The following is a 24,015-nucleotide window of genomic DNA, read 5'->3' as shown; positions in this document are numbered from 1 at the left end:
ACCTGATTTGCCAGCTTCCAGGAATGCCTTCTGACTCCCCATTCTAAGAATTAGGAAAGGGACATAACTATCCTAACTTTTATTCTCTCGTCCCAATACACGTTACCAATATTGTTCTTTGTAAATGGCCATTGTTCATAAAATTTAAGTTCTGAAATTTTAATTTCTACAGTTGTCTTGGTTTTCGTCCTAAATGGATTCTATCCTCAAGGCAGCCCTTTTCCTCCAGATTTTTGAAATCCTCTCTTGGATGATTGGGGTTTGGTCTTCCGATATTTCTTCAAAAAGGCTCACAGAAATTATTTTCCTGAGTTCTTAAAATTGAAAATCATTTTCCTTGTTACGTGAATGACCATGTGAAGTGTAGAATTCTTCAGTCACACTTGACATCTTGGAAGTTTTTACTGTTCCACACTTACTTGCAGAGTTGACTTTTTCCCTTGTATGATTTGATCTGTATCAGTTTTTGTCTTAGTCTATATTTTGATCTGTAGATTCAAGTCTTTTATTTCAGAACAGCTTCCTGAATTAGCTTTGGATATTATCATATCTTTTCCTCTTACTTGGGCTTCTCCAGAGGTGCCTATTATTTAGAAGTTGGATCTCCTTCATTTTCCTTGGCTATAAGGAATTTTTATTTACTCAATTTCACTATCCCCCCCCCCCCTGCAATCCCCCCCTCCCCCGGCTAATTTTACTTAGTTTCCTCAACTCTATACTCTCTGACTCTCCTCTTTTCCTCTTCCAACATTGCCTCATGTCTAAGTTCACTTTATTTATGTGACTTTGAACCTTTACTCACAACCAGATCCCCCAGCCCAGTCTGTGTCTTTAGGATGTGTTCATAATTGGTTTCTGAAGACCTGATTAGGGATCCAGTCTTTCACTCCATTTTCCTTAACCTGAGCTTCCTTCCTTGTCACAACATCATGGGTTCATCAAGCTCTTTTCTCTCCTTTCCTCTTTTACATTTGCTCACATAACTTGTGTAGCTGACTGACTGACCATAAACAAGCTCTTCACAGCCTCTACCTTGCCTCCTAGATCATCTGTTTCCTTGCCTTCACTACTGCATTCTGTGCTTTTACACTGTTCCCACCTTATTGTGAAGAAGCCCATTTTCCACAGAGAAAAGAACGAGTAACCTTGGGAAATCAAGGGATTAACCCTGAGGGGGTTGACCTCATGCATGCAATGTCTTTGAAGTCCAGCGTTTTATCTTAAAAAGAAAGCAATATTTTTGTTCAACTCCATGATTTCTGTGTTTCTTTTAAATGTTTGTGGGAAGTGGTCTAAACTATTTGGCTATCGTTACTTGATTCCCCTACCTTACTTCCAATGTTTGAGTAAAACTGAAGCCACAAAGAGATAAACCATAATAACAAAGAGGTTTCAAGTACTTTCTAGCACGCCAATGGGGATCCTCAGGGGTGTGAGGATCTCAGCCATGGATCAACCCCACTATAAAGGACCCCCCATTTGCATCTTTGACTCTCTGCCCTCTGACACAGTACCAGGTACATATTTGTCTTTCCATAGTTGTTTGTAGAACTGACCAGAACTGAAGTGGGGGAGATTTCTTCTCCACATTCAATAGGCCACTGCCTATTTTAGCTTATCCTCAGTGCCTGCTAGCTGAAATGCAATTGTTCGTTGTACTGAAGGAAAGATCAAGGTGAAGCCTTAAGGAATCAACTGTAATGTGTGTTTATACTGTGATTGCCAAGACTCAGGTCTTGAAATAGGTGTTTCTTGTCATCCCCTCAAGCATCAAGGAGAGCAGACATTTTTCTTGAGCCTCAATGAGGGAGTCCAGTGGACTGTTTGGGAACACAGGCCCTGCACTCAAACTGCCTGATTGCAAACCGTGGTATCACCCTTGATATTTGTGTGCCCATGGGCTTGTTTGCTGACCTGTCAATGCTTCATTTTCCTCATCTGTTATATGAGGATAATAAGAATACCTGCCTCATCGGGTTGTTGAGAGGAACCCACGATGCCATGTGTGAACGTGTTCAACATCAATCCTGAGACAAAGTATGCCCTCATTAAATGACAGCTGTTCTTACCACTAAATGGTTGACTGATGAGTCCAAAACATTTTGTCTAAAAATACTTTGAAAATGTGACCCCAAGACGAGGTAGCAGCTCTAGACACTAAGTAACTGCCTTTGTGTAAAACTCCATAATTCCCACAATGAATATAGCAATTAAAAATCTTTTGCCCATTCCCCTTATATACACATACACGTACACTGTCATCCAGAAGTAGTAAAATAGTTAGAGGAGGAAGGTGTTGCCTACAGGTCTTGTGCTATAGTCATTTCTCACCCTTCTCAAGCCTGAACTTTCCCGACAGCTTTGTGTGCCTGGGGTGCTAAAGCACCGACCTCAGAGTAGAACAGTAAGTCGCCTTGGATCCCCCCACCGAGCTTTAGAAGTTAGCTTTTGAGTTTTCTCATATAACAGGATTGCCCTAGTTGACAAACATAAGGAGCCCAGAAGTTTCTCCTACTCACAGATTCCCCCATTCTTCCATATGTCCTGGGAGAGCCCAGTGCTATCTAGGAATTCCAGAATTAGAACAAGCCATTGAGAATGTCATGTTTAAGGGTAGGCAGCCTGCTGACTAGTTATTTTCTTAACATCTTCCCATCCTTTGGCATCTACTCCAGGAAACGCCAGCCAGAACTCTCCAATTAGCTACCATATGGATAGCATCTATAAGAAAACAACGTATAATCTATATCAGTTACGTGCTCTGATGAACACAATTTCATGGCCAGGAAAGGGTGACAAGGATGTAGGTTTGTCACACTGTCCTCTTAAAAAGTTACCAGGCAACCTTACACCAGAGAGTATTTTTTCATAGCACAATTTTACTCTGTTTAATGTGATTTAAAGACCCGCATGTTTGCCGATTGATTTGGTCAAGAGTAAGAAACATTTAGCAGGCAGAATAAGAAAGTTCTCTGTTTGGGAGAAGTATTTATGGTTTTGAAAATCCTGCAGAAGTCCAGATGAGGATCAAAGTCCAAGGCATAAAATAATCATTGTGACCTTACTTTCCAGAAGCATTCCCACAAGGTTAAGTGCTTCACATGTTCTTTGTTCAGGGTCCAGACTTCAAGAGAAGCACATTTGAGACAGATGATGTGGGGCCATGCTGGGGTCCTCCAACCCCGAACTAAAGGTCACACCCAGATAAGGACTAACGAGATCTCTAATGGACTGAAGAAAAGTATAGGGTCTAATGAATTTGTTCTGGGTTTGTGACCAGAAGTGACATTAACAATGGCTGGGGTGATCCTTACAGAAAGAAGCTTGGGGCACTTAGATGGCTCAGTTGATTGAGCGTCAGACTTCGGCTCAGGTCATGATCTCTTAGTTCATGAGTTCGAGCCCCACATCCAGCTCACCGCTGTCAGTGCAGAGCCGGGTGGCCCAGTTGGTTAAGTGTCTGACTTTGGCTCAGGTCACGATCTCAAGGTTTGTGGGTTCGAGCCCGGCATCAGGCTGTGGAGCTGTGGAGCCTGCTTGGGATCCTCTCTCTGCCCTTCCCCTACTTGTGCTCTCTCTCTCTCAAAACAAATAAATAAACTTAAAAAAATAATAAGTAAATTGGCTAAAAATCTCTGGCTTCAAAACTCCTCTGAGGAAACTTTTTGTCCTGAACAAACCTTATAGCTCTGGTTTAATCAGAATCCTGTGACTTCTCTGGAGAGAATATTTGCTGTGAAGCAGTCAGTGTCTGATACAAGACTTTATGCCAGGGTCCAAATGATCCAAATACTGAGTCGTGTGTAGACAGTAGGGTCTTTGCTGCCACATGCTTCTCCCTCCGTCCAGCTGAGTTAGGGTCTTCACGTGGTCTTCTCCACGGCCAGGTCACGATGCTCGTCTTCCCTTAGCTAGAGGGGAGAATGCTTTAAATTGTTGCTATCAACCCTGAGCGAGAATGATAGCTTAAATTGTCTCTCCTCGAGGAAATAAGTGAGTTCTAGATGCACTAATCCAGATAGCTCCATCTGTGTCAACAATGTCAATGAGAAAAAGTGTTCAGTTCTTAACATTTGAGGCATTAGAGCAGATCTCATGTCTCAACAAGGGCATTGGTTTTTGTCTTGGTCTTTTCACCTTCAGCGTTTATTTAAAAGAATACACACACACACACACACACACACACACACACTTTGGTTTGTTGATTTAAAGCGAATTTGAAATAACTTGGTGAGAAAAGCCTGAGAGGATTCCACCACAAAAGAAAGCCTAGCAGAGCCAACAGGCTCTACAGCTAGTCAGTGACTTTGAATCCCAGCTTCTCCCTTCCTTAAATGTGTGACCCTTGCCCAGCTAACGAATGTATTATTTTCTCATTTGCAAAATGATGATGATGATAATGATGATGGAACTTTCTTCCCGGAGTTGTAGTGTGAATTACATATGTAAAGAATTTACAACAATGACTAACACATACTAGGGGATAGTTTGTGGTTTTAAGAAGTCCCCACACATAGTATCACTTTCCCTATCCAAGTTCTGAGCATATGAAGAGATAAATGAAAGAGTAAGAGACTAAAACAGCATTTTGGTTTCTTGATAAAGTAAGTGTTAAACTATAACTTAGAGTCAGGGCAACTGTGGGCTGCACCGCAGAATTAGGCTAACTTTCTCACTCGTTCCAGAAATATGTGGACCACTACCAACATGGGGGCCCAGAGAGAGACAGACAGGCACACAGAGACCGTGAAGGGTGGGGGAGAGGGTTGGACTGTGCCTCTCTTGGAAAGGGTGAGGGGAGGGGCAAGGAGATCTGGGGGAAAGTCCCTCTTCGGCAGGTCAGGGAATGGGAACAAGCACCCCTCTGCCAACATGATCATTTATTGTGCACAGTTATAATTAAACTGTGGACATTTCATGTTTGACCTGCATTGTTATGTAGTTGACCTGGGACACGGGAGACCCCCAATAAATGTTTCTGAAGGAATGAAGGAAGGAGTGCTATGTCTTTGCTATTTGTTTTTTTTTTTTTTTATTAAAAAATCATCTCCAAGAAGACTATAAATAACTTGCCAACCCTTCTGCGAAACTTCCCTGCCAATCCTGGCCTTTATTTTCACTTCGCTCAACTCTCAAACGGGGCATCCACAGAGCTCACTTGGTCCTTAGCACAGGCAACCTGTATTTGTATAGATTTTATATACTAGTTCCTTCTCTCTGCCTATTTATCCCCCCAGGTTCCTCAGCACCCTGCACACTATGGGATTCACGCCCTGTCCTCAGAGTCTGTGACATTTCCCGCGCTGTGCAGAGGGCAGAAGGAGTGGACAGTCTCCTCCATGGTGTAGGTGAAGAAATAGCAAAGCGGGGAGAGCAGATGGGGGGGGGGGGGGCTGGTTGCAGCGCTAAGAATTGGGGCTTTGCTGGTTATATTGTTTAAAAAATATGCCGCTGTTCTGAGTTTCTGCTGGGAGCCAGTCTGTGTACTAGGCAGAGAAGACACCCAGAGGAGCCACAAACACAATCTAGGTCCTGCCGTCAAGGGGCTGGTCACCCAGAGTTGTGGTTTCCAACCTTGCTTTTGCTGTCATGGATAGGAACCTGTGGGATGAGCCCTCCTCCCAGGTGATCCAAATGTGTCCCCTCCCTTCTGGTCCCTTCTGAACATCACTGATCCCATTCTGCATACACATAGAATGCTGGGCAGGCGTGATAAGCACTACCCCACACGGGTAAACGTGGCCCTACCTGAGCAGGGAGGAAGCAGGGGATAACCATTCAAGCCAGACCTTGAGTCAGGAGTATGATACAGGTGGTGATGTGAATACAGGAAGAGCATCCCAAACAGGGGAGATGGCGTGAGGAAAGGCAGAGCTGTGAATGTCACCTAGTGTGTCCAGGAAGAGCAAGCATCCTATGCTCCACGCAGGGAGGGTTATCAGATTTAGCAAATAAAAATAACAGTTTACGTCTCCAATTGGGGCAGGCTTATATTTCAGAAGTATTCGTTATTTATCTGACACTCCAATTTAACGGGGCATCCTGTATCCTGCCTGCCACACGTTCCCGACACATAGGGCCTCTGGGCACACCTCCTGGCTGGTCTGAGGTGCACATCTGGACTGGCAGCTCTGGAGCCATTGCACTGACACCAGCTCAAGGCAGTCCTGCTCCATCAATCTTGGGAAATTTGCCTGAAGGTTTTGTCTTCATTTTTAAATTACTATTAGAAAAAAAAAAAAAAGAAAAGCATTGCCAAAGGTGGATATCCCAAATCTCTCTGGGGTGAGATTGTACTATGAGTCCTGCTGTATCAAGTACTGGGGACTATTTGTAAAAGGGAATGCTAAGGATGCTACCTAGGAAACACGGAAGTTTCCACCCTGCAGAGCAAAGCTGACGTTCAGAAGCAGGCTTTTGACTCTCTCGCCCTCTAGTGGCCGAATGCCTAAACAGGGATTTGCGTTCCTACTTTAACTCTGTCATCCCTTGGGACTTTGAGTCTCAGTAAGTGAAGTAATTAAGAAAGACCCAAGAAGGTGCAGGCGCAGGTGCAGGTAGATCCTAAATGCAGCCTGAGAGGCACGTGGGTCCAGAAAAGAGATGTAAAATGCTGTGCTGCTCTCCCGCGGCCTCTTGCTTCTTCATGATGCCTGGGGGCAGGGCTTCCGGCCCAGGGGGACTGCTTCTGCCCATGGTTGCCTTTGCTTTCGTTCATTTATCCAACAAATATTCCTGGGGTGTTGACTATGGGCCAGGCACTGTGCTGGGTGCTGGGCATAACACATAAAACCTAATGTATTTAGGGGCGCCTGAGTGGCTCAGTCTGTTAAGCTTGGAACTCTTGATCTCCGATCAGGTCATGATCTCATGGTTTGTGAGTTTGAGCCCTGCATCAAGCTCCATGATGACATCCCAGAACCTGTATGGGATTCTCTCTCTCCCTCTCTCTCTGTCCCTCCCCCACTTGCCCTCCCTCTCTCTCTCTCTCTCTCTCAAAAATAAATAAATAAACTTTAAAAAAACACATTACAACATATTTCATCATGATTTGGAGTTAAACCAAGGACATTGCATTGTTCAAGAAATTGTACCCAAAACAAATTGAACTCATTGCTAGGCACAGGAATTTTAGGATCATAAAAGGGTCTACATGAGTAATGCATTTTTTTCTATGACATCCTGGCTTTGTAACTCATACATATGTTGTGTCTTTGATGAATGGTCATTGGACTTCTTGACAGCTATTTATAATTTCACACATAGTCATCCATCAGATTGCATACGATACAAAACTGATGCCATGTAATGTGCCTAGAGCCATTCCTAACTTTATGAAAAAAGAGGGACTTGGCAAAACAGTGAGTTCTTTCCGTTTTCCTAGAATGGGCAATACTGTTCCCGACATTGAAAGAATATACCGACAGAAACCTACCAGCGCAATGAAGTTGTATTGGAAATAGTCGGGTCTATTTGTGGTAGTGGTGACCAACTCAGTGTAAAACCCTCGGTGGCCTGTTGATGTGTCACCTGTGGCTGTTTAGCCATAAGGGGTCATCTTCCCAACTGTTGCCACCCATGTTCTAACTAATCTGCATGCCATCTGACCTTCTAAGTATTTCGCAAGTCTGCCTAGTCTTTTAGTTCAGATTCTCACATCTTTTTTCCTAAACTATGATAATAGCCACTTGAGTGTAGTCCCCTTTCCTGCTTCTTTCAAATCCATTCTCTAAAACACAAATCTGACCACGTGATTGCTGTTTTCTTTCCCGCGCATGCCTCCACCGTGCTTAGGATACAGTTCGAGCTTTTTGTGCCCTGAGTGTGTGGGCATCATCCTTCCAACACCCCCTCCATCATCCTTCTCAACACTTCCCTGCAAGGGGCTGGCAGGTGCTCTCGATTGGTTCGTGGATCTGTTAAATGACCGTCCAAACACATAAATCTAAATAAATCTCTGTGCTGTTTTTTCGTTTTCCCCTTCATAAAACCAGAGCCCAGATGAGACCAAATCCCACTCCAAACATGTTATGAATCTGTATTGACTGTGTTTTAAGAGTCCCATTATCAGTGAGTAATATGCTTATCAGATTCCCGAGACTTCTTGCCCGTGCCTTCCCCCATGCCTCAGCTATGTAGCATTCTCTGGCTAATTCTCTTTGGGTGCCCAGTGCTGTGTTCATTGGATTTTGACCTCAACATAGAGTAGAAATACCTTGGTTACAAGGGCTTATTCATTCATTTGTTCGTACGTTCATTCATTCATTTGTGCATTCATTCATTGATTCATTGAACTGTTACTGATGGGGCGAGAGTGGGGAGCCCCAGTCTTTCTGAGGGAGCAAGATCTTCCCTGGCAGATGCTAAGTTTCTACACCTTTTAACTTTCCCAACCAGTCATGCAAAGTTAATGCCGCTGGCTATGCCTCATCCAGATCTATTCTTGATGTTTCTATTATGTTTAGATTACTGAGGTCACTGTATGTTATTTTCGTTCAGAGCAATGCAGACATTGAATAGAAGTGCCAAAATAAATTCCCTGTGATGTGAAGAGGAAATGTCACTGATGAATATTAAGGGATCTTGCTCACCTGTCCAGCAATGGCACTTTCTACCTATGTCCAACAGCTTTAGTTATATGTCTGGATTCCTTAGAGATCATGCCCCACTTTGGGATAGTAGAGGGTGATTGATCATGTTTTGACCGAGATGTATTCACTTACTACACTTATATGGCACTTACGATGTGCCAGGCACTGTCCTCCTTTAATCCTCCGGGCAACCCTATGGGATAAATTTTTTTTAAAGAGCACATGCATGCATGAGCAAGCAGGGGAGAGGCAGAGAGAGAGGGAGAGAGGGAATCCCAAGCAGGCTCCATCTGTCAGTGCAGAGCCCGATGGGGCTCAGGCTCACGAACCACGAGATCATGACCTGAGCCAAGATCAAGAGTCGGACACTCAACCAACTGAGCTACCCAAGCACACCCAAATAAGTTATTATTCTTATCTCCATTTTACAGGTTAGGAAAACTAAAGCACCTTGCCCGAGGTTGCACAGCAGATGAGTAGTGGAGCAAAGATTCAGGCTTGGACTCCAGAGTATGTGCTCCCTGGACACGGATATTCTTTTGGAGTAGGGTGGCTAAACCACGTTCTTCCCTTGACCTTAAAGCTGTAGCCTTGTCTATGCAGTCAGTATTTGTACAAAAGAAGAACGTCAGAATACGCATAGGTAATCTTCTTCTCCCTTCCATTAGTAACGTTGGGGCGGTGGATGGCAGGGCTGCTTGGGGGGGGGGGGGGGCAGCTCCCAGCAGGGGTTCCCCTGCCTTGCTAACGTGAGCCTGGCTTGTCTGGAAGCTGTAGTAGGACTGCAATAGAATGTTATAATTTTGAGGAGTGTCTGAGTTTATCTAGCCTAAAGCCTTCATTTTACAGATGAGAAACCCGAGGGCCTAGAGAGGTTAAATAACCACTCATCCAAGATCGCACAGCTCCAGAGTGAGCGTGGGGTTGCTTCTGCACAAATTGAGAACCTGAGTGAAACAGCACTCTGTTAATTTCTTAGTTTCCTGCCTCTGTTTTGTCATCATCTTTTGATTTTGTGCTCACTGGGCGACATTTGTTGCTGTTTATTTTTTCTTCTTACTGGATAAACATAGATGCTGGCTTGATCATCTATAGGATTTCTGCAGAGTAGTGACTCAGACCTGTGTGTAACGGATAAGCTGTCATTTAGGAGAATATTTACATGGGGGTGGCAGTAAATAGGGCACCTGCTCTAGAGAGCAAATACGAGGAGAAGGCGGGAAGGAGTAATGGAGGGACATTGTCCGTGACACCCAGCAGACACACACTGTGAAATTCAGTACATTTATCACAGCTCCTAGCTAATTGCGCGGCTGCTCACTTCACCCCTCCCCCACCTAACCCCCCCTCACCCCCCCCCACCATTCAGTGCAGCCCTCACTGTGCTAACAGAATCACTCTTCTAAAGTACAGATTTGGTCCATCCCTTCCTTGTCGCCTACCGGATACAATTTAAACTTCTCATTTGAGGGGTTCCTGGATGACTCAGTCCATTAAGCGTCCGACTTTGGCTCAGGTCATGATCTCACAGTTCGTGAGTTCCAGCCCCACACTGGGCTCTCTGCTGTCACCATGGAGCCCACTTTGGATCTTCTGTCCCCCTCCTTCAGTGCCTACCCTCCCCCCGCCAACTCACGTGTGCGTGTGCTCTCTCTCGCTGTCTCTCTCAAAAATAAGCATTTAAAAATAAAACAAAATAAACTTCTCATTTGAAATGCAAGAGCCCTCAAAATTGGCCCTTACTCATTTGATCGATCTTCTGCCCACCCTGATCCTCATGATTATCATTATTTTTTGATGTCTTTACTTTCTGCCAATATTTGTCACCACCACCCGCTCCCTACAGCCCACACCACACACACCCCACTCACACTGTCTCTCAAGGCATTGGCCATGGCATTTGGGGTTCCTTGGGTTGAAATGTTCTTTCCCCAGGGACCCACCTGGTGAAACTCTATCCCTTCTTTGAGACCACATGTTACCTTTTCTCCCAAGCCTTTCCTGCTCTTGACCAGTGTGGCTATTCCTCTATCGATGCTTTTTGTCCGTATCTCAACTAGAGCTCTATTCTTTTTTCTTTAAGTGAACATTATCTTCTTAGTCCACATGGTTTCATCATTCCTTCCTTGAGCCCACCAGGCAAAAAAGCACTTACTCAGTATGTCAGTGTGCCCAGCGCTGTGGTAGGGGCTCAAGCTGGTTCCAAAATGTTCCAAAATGGCTAAAGCTGGTCCTCCTCCTTTGCAACCTCACAGTCTCATGAGAGAGGCTCACATTTGAGCAATAAATACGTTGCGGTGGGATAAATGTTCACAAAGTGGTGGCTTGTCTCCTCGATTCCAGCATCCCCAGCATCCCCCAAAGGCAAATTAGTGCTCAATAATTTTTTTCAGGATTTTATTTTTAAGTAATGTCTGCACCCAATGTGGGGCTTGAACTCACAACCGTGAGATCAAGAGTTGCACACTGCACCAACTGAGCCAGCCAGGCAGCCCTGTGCTCCATACATTTTTGAAAAAACGAAGGGGTGAGTGAATGAGGACATGGATGAATTGGTTACCAACACTAAACCAGTACTCTCCAGACCGCAGTGTCTTATAAAGCAATTTTATGAATTATAAGAACAAAATATTTTACTTTTTAAAAATAGTTACGGGGGTGCCTGGGGGGCTCAGTCGTTGAAGCATCCAGCTTCGGCTCAGGTCATGATCTCATGGTTGGTGAAGTGGAGCCCCACAGTGTGCTCTGTGCTGACAGCCCAGAACCTGCTTTGGATCCTCGGTCCCCCTCTCTCTCTGCCCCTCCCCCATCCTCTCTCTCCCTCTCTTTCAAAAATAAATAAACATTAAAAAAATAGCTCAGTATTTACCATCTGTAGAAAAGTCAGAAAATAGAGCATTGTTTTATCAAAGCCGTACCTTTAACAATATTATCAAGGAGATAAAGCTTCATCTTTTTAAGTGAGTCAATACTAATATAAAGTGTAACAATTTGATGACAGGACACAAATTGCTGGAGTTTGAGAAACACGGACCGGACGAGGTAATTTTCACTATTTCCTTCAATTTCGAAAAACGTAAGGCGCCTGGGTGGCTCATTCGCTTGAGTGTCTTACTCTTGATTTCAGCTCAGGTCATGATCCCCGGGGACCAGGGGGTCATGGGATCGTTTCCCCTGTCGGGCTCCATGCCGAGCATGGAGCCTGCTTGGGATTTTCTTTCTCCATCCCACCCTACCCAACTCACACATGAGCAAACATACTCTCTCTCTGAATCATCAATCAATCAATCAGTTGAATCAATGTTGAAAAAGATGGGGCAAAGAACATTGTGCTTTGAAGATGACCCAAACCATATCTATTTATCTCGGAAATGATTCTGTAACCTCTCCACTTGAGTGTCCTGATTTTCACAGGCTGTGACCTGCTCCGGTGACAAGGCATAGCCCTACCCATAGTTTGGGTTCTTATTTATGTGAGGAAGTAGGAGGGTTAGGAAATGGCTTTCCCGGGCCTTCTGAGCAGCTGGACATGATCCTTTGACATTTAGGAGAAGCAGTAGCTACTCTGGAAACCAACAGAAATCTGTCCTTGTCCCTCTCATTCAGCTGCTCCATTCTTGCCTGCTTCTTTCCTCTGTTGCTGCTACTGCCCTTCTGCTAGAACACTCTCTCTCTCTCTCTCTCCCCCTTCCTACCCGCCCCTCCCCCCCCCACCCCGCCCCATCCTTTCCTTTGTAGTCTCTTGGCTGTGCCTGCTGATGTCTGTTTGGGGGGCTCCTCTTTGCTTAGCCATACTGCCGGCACCTGGGTGACCACCTGAACCCAGGTTTCCCAGAACTTTCCTGATTTTAGCATGGAAATTTCTGCATCCCGGGGCGCCTGGTTGTTCAGTCGTTTGAGCCTCAGACTTAGTCTCAGGTCATGATCTCAAGGCTCAAGGCTCATGAGTCGTGAGTTGGGCTCACTGTTGTCAGCGTGGAGCCTGCTTCAGAAACTCTGTCGCCTCCTTCTCTGGGCCCCTCCCCCACTCATTCTCTCTCTCTCTCTCTCTCTCTCTTTCTCTTTCTCTCTCTCTCTCTCTCAAAAATAAACATTAGAAAAAGGAGAAATGTCTGCATTCTGGGAGCACCCAAAGTCCTGGGCGAACCTGGCTGGTGGGTCATCCTAACTCCTTTTTCTCTGTACCGCATTCAAATTCTGTAGGAAAGAAGAGGGTCGATCTGACTGGGTCTCTGAGCCCCTCTCCAGCCTGGAGCTCCCTGAGTTCTTGACAGGGAGCACCCCCAGCTGGTCCCTACTGACCTGGGGTGGCCCAGAGAAGCTCCCCGGCTGCTTTCCTCAGAAAGGGCTTGCGAGCAGGGCACACTGGGAATATCATCGATTCCTCACTAGTCTACCACATCAGTGCACCAGTTGGCCGTTTATCAGGGTCTTGGGTTCTGACGCACATGGGTTGGGGGGGTGTGCAGAAGGGGGGAGGTGTGCGTGGGATGGGGGGCAGCAGGTAGAAACTACTTATCATTTTGTTCTTTTATGAATTCAATCAGTTCACACAAATTAGACTCCTCATAGAGTGTTGTGGAAAACTTGGTCCAACCTCTAATTAAATATCTTGCCCCACTAAACCTTGCCCAGTTGAGAGACTGTAAAATCTGGCAAAGAATGTGTTTCAAAAGCACAACAGTATAATCCGGGAAACAAAACTTTAAGCTGTAGGAGCACATGGGGAGGACCACAGAACTCACCTGGGGGCCGGGGAGAAGGAGAGCCACAGGACAGCTGGTAAACGCCCCAGGTCTTCTTCCCCCTCCCACTTGGCTCTTGAAGTCAGGTCCTTCGTGATTAAAACTGCTTTTTCCATCTGCAACGAACACGCGTTGTACCCTCTCCTTAAATCCTGGGGACTGGGGTGGGGAGAGAAGATCGCTGTAAAAATACTTAAGTTCTGGAGCACATGATTGGCTTTCAAGAACTGACCCCAAAACTTGAGGGTGAGCCGGCCTGATGGAGAAGCTGGAGACGGGCCCACCTTCCGCACACCCCGAGGGAGCACCTGCCCCGTCGGGCGCCCTGAGCCCCCGGAGCGCAGTGTCAGCCTTCCCGGGGGCGAATCAGGAGGGCCGTGCATCTGCACAACCCTGCCGTTCTCTGTTGTCTGTGGCTCTTACTCCCTGAAACTAAGATCTGATGAAAATGCGAAAAAAAAAAAAAAAAACACACACAAAAATCTAAGTGCATTATTGAAAGTCTACAGGAGTGATTATTTGGCTGAGAAGAATATCAGTACATTCAATCCAGTTTCAACGTTTCCCCCGCCTGGTAGGGAAGGTGAGGACCTCTGAGTTCTAGAGGTGGGGATGAGGAGAGCAAAGGCTCAGGAGGAGCAGTAGGAATAATCCCCCTTTGGGACCCTAGGGGAATGTCTCAGACATCTCTCTTGCTGTACCGAGGTCACCCCACCTCTGTGCTGCACCCCGACCCCACCAGCCTACGTGAGCCTACCAGTACCCCAACTCACCTCACAGGCCCTTTCCCCTATCTGACTATGTGCAGGCTCCTCTCCATGATCTCTGATGGCTGGTCCCAGCCTCACGTCCTGGGGGAAGCCATGTCTCACCTGGGATGTTCCTGGCATTACGGAAACAGCACACAGGCAAGCACGTACATTATGGCATACACCGGGCCTCAGTGTCTTGTACAGCAAAGACCCCCAGCTAATATGAGACCCGATTCTGTGATTGAGGGGAGAGGGGTTTTAGAAAGTAGATATACTCTCCCCTGTACCAACTCTAACTTTATTCTCCATTTCTTTTTTTTTTTTAATTAAGTAATTTGTTCCTGAGAGAGAGAGAGAGAGCACATGCATGCATGCACACACGTGCCCATTAGTGGGGAAGGTGCACAGAAAGAGAATCCCTAGCAGGCCCCACAGAGCCGGATGCTGGGCTTGAACCCATGAACTGCGGGATCATGACCTGTGCTGAAATCAAGAGACAGACACATAACCAATGGAGCCACCCAGGCACCCCTATTCTCCATTTTGATATAGAAAAAGGAATGAGAATAATTGAGGGGTCCCCTAGGGCAGTTGTGAGAAAAGGGGATAAAATATCCTAAGTGTTAAACAAATTCAACAGCGTGATGGTTGACGAGGGGGCCTGACTGGCATTAACTCTCCAGGTCTCATTTTGCTCATCTGCAAAATGGGGGGGGGGGGAATAGAAGCCTACCCTTGATCCCAATTTTCTGGCCCTGTGATTGGTTCCCCATAGTCCTTACTGCCCCAACAACTCACTGAAGCTTTGCAGGGCACGTGGAGAAGGCCAGGGGCAGAAGTAGGCCAGGGAAATGCCTTCCCAATGAGGTCTCACCAAATACTCTCTGATGAAGGGGTTCATAATAGCACCACTGAGTTAAAGCAAGGAGCAAGCAGGGTGCTTGTATCTGTGGGTGTCCTTACATTTTCATGGGTTCCACCTCTAGGAACTCTATAGAATATGACACAGTTTAGCCCGCTCTGGGATAAAAGGGGGGGGAGCGTACATCAGTTGCATTGAAAGTCGCCACCTGGAAGCCAGACTTGGTCTGCTGTGACCACGTGAAGCAGAGCTGAGCGCTGGTTTCCCCATGATGTGCTGCACACATGGGCCGCCCCAGCGACGCTGCTTGGCAGACGTGGTCTTTGCTTTCCAGCGTCTTCCAACTTAAAAGAGATAAAAGAAACCCCGATAAAAATGGACATCAATGGATTCTCTTGAAAAGAAAGCAAATATGCTTAAAGCATTAACACATTGGATCTAAGTGTAGTTCGTATTCATAATTGCATGAAGAATTTTACGGGGTAGGGAGAAAAGTTCCAAGACATTGGTATACAGAGAGATGTGAGTGGTGGGGGAGGCTTTTGGTCAACTCACTTCTCCTTGGCTGGCCAGGTCTCCTTGGAGTAGCTGGGATTTTAAGGACTCAAGTAAGATCAAGAAGATTGGTTACCCTCTGGAGAGAATGCTAGAGATAGAAATGGTTCCATGGTCACATCTGTGAGCTCTTTGCCCTAAACATAGAAAGGGAAATTCTGTTTTGATGGATGAATCATACAGAATACGCTATTGTGAGATTTTTGTTCTTCAATGTGAAGTGGTTGGTGGGGCTTGTAAAACAGCTCAGATGACGGTTCACACCTTTAATTAATGCTTAAATTTCTCTGGTGAGGTCGGTGTGGGGAAACTCAAACAGCCTTCTTTGGGCTCTTTTTGCATTTGGAAACCCGAAGAACACATGGGGCATATCTTGGGCTACACAGAGGGGACCATCTGTCCTGGTTTGCCAGGGACAGTCGTGGTTTCTGCGTCTTGTCCTGTTGCAATTATTTATAGTGTCCCCTTTCGCGGCCACAAGTGCTCTGGTTTATATTTAAGTGTAAGGTCACCCTAACCAGCTGACACACTGCTGGCAAGAGTAAGGTGGGAGAGCCCGCATTTCATTCACCAGATCGTCCATTTAAGCAAATGTTCTCCCACTTGTCACAAGTCTTTCATTTCTGAACTCCAGGCTGACACTCAGGGGTGTTCCCTTCAGAAAGGCAATGTGTAACACGTCAAAGGGGGCTCCAGTTGAAACATTTTTGGCTTATTTGTTTTTCACTTTATTTTGTTTAGTTTTCCTTTCAGTGACCAATGCCTTTGACAATTACATTTTATGGCTTCCGCTAGCATTAAGTATTTCTTTCGTGTCCTCGTGTCAAATCATCGTAGGCGATCCTGTGCCGAATAGCATTTTTTTTATCTTTTATTTTGTATTTATTTTTTTATTATGAAATGTATTGTCAAATTGGTTTCCACGTGCCGAATAGCATTTAAACTAAAAAAAGAATTTGGGACCTATCAGTGCAATTCCACGAAGGCTGGATTCTAGCAATGATTTCTCTCTTGAAAAACTCACATAAAGGAAGAGTTGACACGCTTTCCACAGCTCTGTAATTAAATAGGCCTGCTAAGCAGTCACACGCAATAGTTTCTGACTGTTGTCACTAATGCCTGTCATGGCGGATGTCTGTTTAAGTTGTGTTTTCAAATCCAGTAGTGGCCCAGTTCTGCAACAGGATAGTTCCGCCTGCAAAATCACCATTTGCCCTTTTATCTCATCACTTGTCTTTCCTTTTAAATGACATTTTTTTGTGTGTTAGCTCATTTTGAGTCATGAATTGCCAACATATGGAGCCATTAAGCAAGAAATAGTCTTGCACCTTCCCTGGTTAACAGAAATGGAGTTGAAAATTCAGCCCCCTGGTATCATTATTGTAGCTCTCTATATGAGTGCAGGAAAATCACATTTCAAGTTCTTCCCGCTTCCCTTCTGCCTTTCACTGCACATTTCAAAGTACGGCAGTAGGCAGATTGGTTTGTAATAGCAATTTTTAAACCTAGAAATTAAATTAAACCTAAAAGCACGGCATGTTTCTAGTTCAAATAGGGTTTCTTCCAGAAAGAACATTTCCGCAGCTATAGCAATGACAATAATAGTATTTTTCATGAAGATCTGAGTTACTGAGCTTATGGAGATTGCAGAAAACGGTTAGTATTTTCTAGAGACCCCTCTCAGAGAAGCTGACAATTAGCAAAATAGTCCTAGTAAGCTCTGTGTGCTTTGAAGAGCGTTGTACAGAATAGTTCAGTGCAAAGGCATTAATACAGAGCTTTCTCTGAATTGTTTTCAGTTCTCGTTCTCAAGGAGAAGGAACAAAAGGCCAGTAACTAGTCTGGTAGAAGCTTTCCCCCATAGAATGGTCAGAAAGTCGAACTATTCAAGAGAATGTGATTTACTGTAAATATATGTCTAGATTTCCTGGTCCTTAATGATTCATGTTAATTATCTTCACTCGTAATGCCTTTTCGTTTTGCGCATTGCACAAAGAGTTTTGCTTGGAGGAATATCTACACAGGCCGCAGTCTGCGTTGCCTGTGGGGGAGGGGAGGGTCCCAGCAGCTTGAACACGTGGTGGACAGAGGGGGTTCCTTGGGCTGCCTGGAAACTAACCAGAGTTTAGAACTGGTGGGAGACCTGCCCTTATTTTGCCCAGTTGGGGATCGACAGGGCCTTGAAGGGCTGCTCTCCCACTTTCCAAACAGCCCCAGGAAAGCAAAACCTGCATGTAAAAATGGATTTTTTTCCCCCACCCCCGCCTGAACTGAGCTAGCCAGAAAGGCTTCCCAGCAGGCAGTGGGCTGTTGGTTGTTATGGGCTGCTATGGTAGGTATGCTGTTGTCTCCTTCACCGTGGGGGTCTTGCCACTGTACTGTGACAAGTGACAGGTAGGAGCTGGTAGGAGCAGGCTCTTCGGGCACCGAAACAAGTCAGGTGAGAGCCCAGGGACATCCTCTGGTGTGTCCCTCCCCACCACTCCAACCGTCCCTGGCATTGTTAATTTGAAGACAAATTCACAACAACTACCCAAGGATCAGGACAATCTGGACCCGGGGGCCTGAACACAAATCCCTCCTTCCTGAACATTTTGTATCTGAGGAAATAGTAAGGTTAAAACAAGACTCCTCTGGCGTTTACTCATTTGCCCACAGGGAACCAGTACAGAAACCGTGTAAGATTAGTTCCTCCTTAGAGCAAGATTACCAGGTAATTCTGCCGCAAAGTCATGGAGACCTTGAGCCCTGTCGACTCAATTGCCTGTATTCATGCTGCCAGGCATGGCTTTAACTTTCTAGAAGATTCCCCACATGTTGGATTTCAAGAAAAATCCTGTTAGGAGTTTCAGGGTCTTTCTTTTCTTCTTCCCTTCCTATGTGAGAGTTTGGCTCAATCTCTGGCATGTCCATTTTCCCTATATCCTTTGTCCCTACGGGCCTTCCGCATCTTTTTTGTCCTAGATGGCCAAAATATGTCTCCCACGCTGCCAAAACACACAGGTGACTTGAGGTCAGAATCTGGAGGATAGGCCAGCCATTGTTCTGCACAAATTCTTGATCTAAATTAATCTAAGACCTTGCCTGAATGGCCTGTTAAACTGCATGAAGGTATGGTCAGCAAGCTACCCATTGTCCTCTTTTCCCCTCCACTGATGAGGCCACTACAGATTAAAATATCACACTCTTCCTACTGGTGATTGTGTTACTTTTAGATGGCTGAAATGACAGAGCTAATGTTGCTTAGATTATTTTCCCATCTTTTTTGTGTGTGTGTGGACATTGTGCCTCCTATTTTCACTTTCTGGGAAATTTGCCAATTTTTCAAGGACTGGGTAAAGAACAAAATAAATATTTGTAGATAGCTTAAAAGGAGAATGAGTATGTTGGATATAACTCTGCCCAACCAAAGAAAAGCAATTTTTTTGCCTTTCAGATATTTTAAAGTAATTAACTTGAGAGATTCGGAAGGTTGACTTTACTAGTTTACTTTTCAAGATTTGTGAGCAAGGGGTGTGTGTGTGTGTGTGTGTGTGTGTGTGTGTGTGTGTGTTGGGGGAAAGGAGAGGCGTCAAAGCCTAAGCAAATGGGGGTACAAACTCTTTTTAAAGTTCAGTGCAAGTGATTGATACTGACTGTGCGAAAAGTAAACAACTTCTTTGTGTTAATCAGGTTCTAAACAGTTATTGCCAGAAAGTGTTTACTTAACAACATTCAGCATAAAGGCTTGCTTTCTGTCTTTCTTTCTTTTTTATAAAGAGATTTCACTCAAATTTGGGATGTTCTGCAGTTGGCTGTGTATTAATATGTACAGCAGCCTACTTGGGAGGCTCCTTCTGTGTCTGAGATTCAAGAACCCAGGGAACGGAGAACCCAGTTCTCGCCGGCGATCCTATGTGAAATGTTTTCCTTCCCCGGCTGCGGGATCTCGGCAGTTCGCAGCGGTGCAAACCAGGCAGTCCGGGTCCTGGTCGGACAGCCCATCACCTGTTGGGGCCTCCCACGCGCGCCGCGCAGGGCTCGCCCGGGCCAGGGTCGGCGGGCGGCTCCGGGGCACAGGCTCTCCCCCCTCCCCCCTTCCTCCGGGACCAGTCGGGCTGGCGGACTGACGGACGGACGGACGCGGGGCCGCAGGCACGGAGGGACGGGGGCGGCCCGACGCTGGAATGCAGTTTTCTCCGGCGAGAGAGACTTTGCACCGGAGTGGAGAATAGTTTGGGGTGGGGTTTCGCACGGTCCCCTCCCCCCGCCCAGGGCCCCCTTCCAGGCGCTTTCTGGGAGCTTTCAGAACTGCGCTCTGAAGTTTAAAGAGCAGCAAGGAGCTTGTGCCGTAGGCAGGGACAATGGAAGAAAATGAAAGCCAGAAATGTGAGCCGTGCCTTCCTTACTCAGCAGACAGCGGGCAGAAGCAGGGTAAGTAACAGACTCATTCAAAGATGGAGTTACAGTTAAGCGTGTTCCTCGCCGCGGGCTGCTTTTTATAATCCCGAGACGGGGCGCATGGCAAAGAAAACGCGCTTTTCTTGGGGTGGTGCGTTTTCAAAACTGAGTGGAGAGCTGTGATTTCTTGGGTCTGACTTGATCTCTGGCAGGGTTTTCGTCAGCAGCAAAAGAAGTGGCTTGGGGATACCGCGTTTGTGGGACAGTAAGCATTCAGTATGTGTTGTATCTCTAGGCAATGACAAAATATATCGCTAAAAGCAGCTTTTAATACTCACTGCTCCAGCCGTGGGAGAAAGGAGCTGTTTCTGGGAGGCTATCTCTGGGAGGGCAGCATTTCCATTCATTGGTTGGGGGATCCCATGAGGCAAATGCACACTGGATGCAAGTTTTGCGGAATTTTAGAGTTAAATTACAGAGTTTAGGGATGTTTTATTTTACAGATCAGAGCAGTAGGGGAGCACTTGTACCTCTATGTGGATGATGGATGGGACTCTGTGAATCTCTCTATTCAAAAGTTGGGAGTTGTTAGAGAATTTTGGTAAATTTTCTCCAGGCAGTTTTCCTTTAATTGTGTCTGTAATAGACTTGTCTTTTCCGTAGGGAATTTCCAGAAGCTTATGTTGTTCCAAAGAAATTTCACAGCGAGGCTGGGTAGAGAAAGGACTTCTCTGCTTTCCAGTTTCTGACGTCTGTGATGCCAGAGCCTATAGAGCCTATCATATGGTATCATATAGGCAGCGTGTTCATAAACCCGCACAATCCGAAACCATCCCCGCCCACCCTACCCCAGGTTCATCCGGAGGCCAGTTAGGAACTAAAAGAAGCCTTGCGGGTCTACAGTGCTCTGCGTGGGAGTAGGGATTATGCACAGGGGAAAAGGTGTGTGTGCTTTAAAAAGGCGAAAGGGAAGTAACAAATGACTCATCCACATTGAAAATGCAAAACTAAGCTAGGCACAAGCACGGCAATTAAAACACCCCCCCCCCCCCCACCTTACCCCTGTCCTGTGAAATGCAGGAAACCTGAAGCTTAGAAAACCCTGGAGGATCCCCCAGTCCTACAGTCTTCGCCTAGGTGTCTGTGTTTGTGTTTCTAAAACAGAGCACTCTCCGTGAGGGCGCCTGGTCAGTGGGGTCCAGTGGGAGATAAGGCTGCCATCCCTCCCCTCCCCCCTTATCTGGTAGGGCAGGATCCCACAGCAAGGATTCCATCTGTTGACATAAATGACCCAGAATCTACAGGGGCAATTAGAATGGGACCAATTTAAGAAATAACTTTCAAACAAACACAGCAATTCAAAGATGCTTCAGAGGCTGGGGATAGTCAGGCTGAGGGAAGGTAATCGCTTTATTCATTTACCCATTCATTCAGTGGGAGAAACGGTGAACAAAGTAGATGAAAAATACTTGCCCTCGCTGAACTTCTGTTCTAAGAGCCATGTTTGGAGGGAAGGAGGTGGTAAAGAGAGACAATGAACAGATACATAAAATACATAGCATGTTAGATGCCAGCGTTCCCAGGTTTAGCGAGTAAAAATACCCTGTATTTGAGTTAAATACCCAGTTAAGTTTGAGTTTCAGATGAGCAACAGATAATTATTTTTGTATGAGTATATCCCGTGCACTATTTGGGACATACTTATGCTGAAATTATTCATTATTTACTTGAAATTTCATTTTAGTTGGGCATTTTATATTTTACCTAGTAACTCTATTAAGTAGAAATAAGACTGTAGGCAGGGAAAGGGAATAGGAAGTGCATGGGTTGCGGGTGAAACTGTAGATAGGGTTATCAGGGAGACCCTCACTGGTGTATATCTGAATAAACATCTGAAAGAGGTGAGGGAGGGAATAGCAGGAACATGTTCAAAGAACGGCAAGGACATGGGAGAAGGCTGGGAGAAAAGAGGGTAAGAGGTAATCCAAGCCAAATCACATAGGGCTGTGAGACTGTGGCAGAGATTTGATTATTTCAAAAGAGCTGGGGAGAGGCTAGCAGGTCTGACTTGTCTTATAAAAGAGAAATATTGGGTGCTGTGCCGAGAATAACCCACATGGGGGGTAGGGGAAGGGCAGGGAGGCCATTTTGGAGGCTTCTGCGGTAAACCAGGGACGAGGTTGGACCAGCAGGTGGTAGAACAGGTGATGAGACACTTCCAGATGTATACTGAAAGTTAAGGCAAAAGAATTTGCTGAGGGATTGGATGTGGGATATAAGAGAAAAGGAGAAGTCAGAAATGATTTCAGAAATGTTGGCCTGCCTAGCTGGAGGAATGGAGTTGCCATTTACTCAAAAGGGAAAGCATTTGAGTGGAGTTGAGGAGGAGAGGGTGTGTATAGTTTGGAAGTGGAGGGGAAAATAGGAAGTCCTTTGGATAGGTCAGGATCCAGAGGTTTATATCAGGCATCCAAGCGGAGATGCTGATTGCAGCATGGATATTCTCCACTCGAATTGAGGAGGACGGGCGGGGGTCAATGTCAGATCTGCTAGGACTGGGTCTGTGTGCAGGAGGACAGGTCCCCAGTACACCCTGGGACACTTGAGTATCTAGAAGTCAGAGAGATTGGGAGGGGTGGCTGGAGAGATCGTAAGGGTGAGAAGCATTCAGATTGGATGTGTAGGGTCCCGTTGAGTTCTGGGTGAAGCGATGCAGCGAAGGAGGATGGCATCAGTTTCAGTTCTTTGGTCAGCACGAGGACCACACAGGGAAGCCAGGCCTCTGTTCACGTCATCCGTAATACACCGTGTCCATTTCTAGCCCGGCATTCTTGATGGTTGCACCCAATAAGAAAGTGATATTCCAGGGCAGACCAGGTCTTCCTCATCTTTGCATTTCCTGCACTAACAGAACACCGGGCACGTAGAAAACACTCAATAAATATTTCTTGAACCAAAGGCTAATTATTCCACCGCCGGGCTTGGCGTTTACCAATCTACTGTAGATAAGGATCCCCTGGGTGATCATGTAACTTATTGTCCGGACTGAGACACTTTGGAGAGTGAAAAGGAACCCTATGAATAATTTTGCTGGGACGGCAGTTGTAACCCACAAGTGTTTTGGCAAATTGGGGCAGATGGTCGCCCCAAGAATGGCTCTAATCAGTGAGGTTTCCGTGGCTGAGTAGGCAGCTTACTAGGAAAACAACAGCGTGAAAGTATATTGCGAGGTGCCCTGTGTGCGCTCCGTAGTTATTGGCTAACCTGTAGTCTAAGACTATCACACTCCCTTTAAAGCCCATGGGCTCCTTGGAGCGATCCTGGGGGAGGTTCCTCGGGCCGCCTCTATCTGCCCACAGTGGCCCTGAAGTGTCTGCTTTCGCTCAGGCCCCTAAGCTCTTGAAACCCCTGGGCAGGTAAAGTGTTATCAGCCCGTCTGCTCGCCTCCGCCAACCCCTGATCCACCAGTGTTTCGAGATAGTATTTGCTCTGCTGGTAATCATTTTTTGCAATATGTAAATGTATCAAACCAACACATTGTACACCTTGAACTTGCAAAAAATGGCCCTGGCCACAGAGCGCAAGCTTGGGGAGTCCCAGGTACTCAAGTCTTTGCACAGAACTCTAAAATTGTCCCATCAGTCTCTGCCCCTGACCTGTTTTATCCTAAAGAGCACTTATCACTACGTGACATTTATATGACGTATTGTTTGTCTGCTTCCCTCATTATAATGTGGATCCTCTGTAAGGGAAGGGGATTATGTCTCTCTCGATCACAACTTCACTGTATTTCCTAACTCCTTTCAATGTACGGAGTAGGCACTCAATAAATATTTTCGAGAATGAATGAATCATCTAACCAACACCTGAGCCGAGAATGTTTTTCCGGGGAGCAGAAGGGCTGTTCCTACTCTGTCTATCCCTGAAATCTTATTTATCCCGTATTCAATTTTTAAGGGTTTTTAGGTGAATATATATAATGGTCTGATTTCGGCTGTAGTTTCTGTGCCAGTTCGTATATGGTGGTGATCTGTATGATATTAACAAGAGAACTAGGAAGGCAAGAAATCCCGTGGGCCCCCAACAGAATATGGGATGTGTATTAGTCAGATAGGCGAATTGCTGTAACA

The 24,015-nt window shown here is 45.8% G+C and overlaps 1 protein-coding gene across 7 annotated transcripts in view; it reads left to right on the top strand.

Annotated features, from left to right (window-relative positions):
* KIAA1217 (KIAA1217 ortholog) overlaps positions 1-24,015 on the top strand; it is a 447,403-nt gene that overhangs the window by 126,023 nt on the left and 297,365 nt on the right. For 3 of the 7 annotated variants that reach the window (XM_053895907.1, XM_053895906.1, XM_053895905.1), the window contains exon 1: positions 19,739-19,918. The exons of 2 other annotated variants lie outside the window; for them this stretch is intronic. In XM_053895907.1, coding sequence (XP_053751882.1) covers positions 19,849-19,918 — 70 coding nt within the window. In that variant the 5' untranslated portion in view covers positions 19,739-19,848. Of the gene's footprint in view, positions 1-19,738; positions 19,919-24,015 lie in introns of those variants that run through there. 2 more of the 7 variants (XM_053895909.1, XM_053895910.1) reach the window with 1 other exon arrangement.

This window comes from Panthera pardus, unplaced genomic scaffold (genome assembly GCF_024362965.1).
Source record: "Panthera pardus isolate Hobbes unplaced genomic scaffold, ASM2436296v1 HiC_scaffold_6, whole genome shotgun sequence".
In the NCBI taxonomy this organism is placed as follows: Eukaryota; Metazoa; Chordata; class Mammalia; order Carnivora; family Felidae; genus Panthera; species Panthera pardus.
Note: the sequence above shows the minus strand (reverse complement) of the source record. Positions and strands in the feature narration are given on the sequence as shown.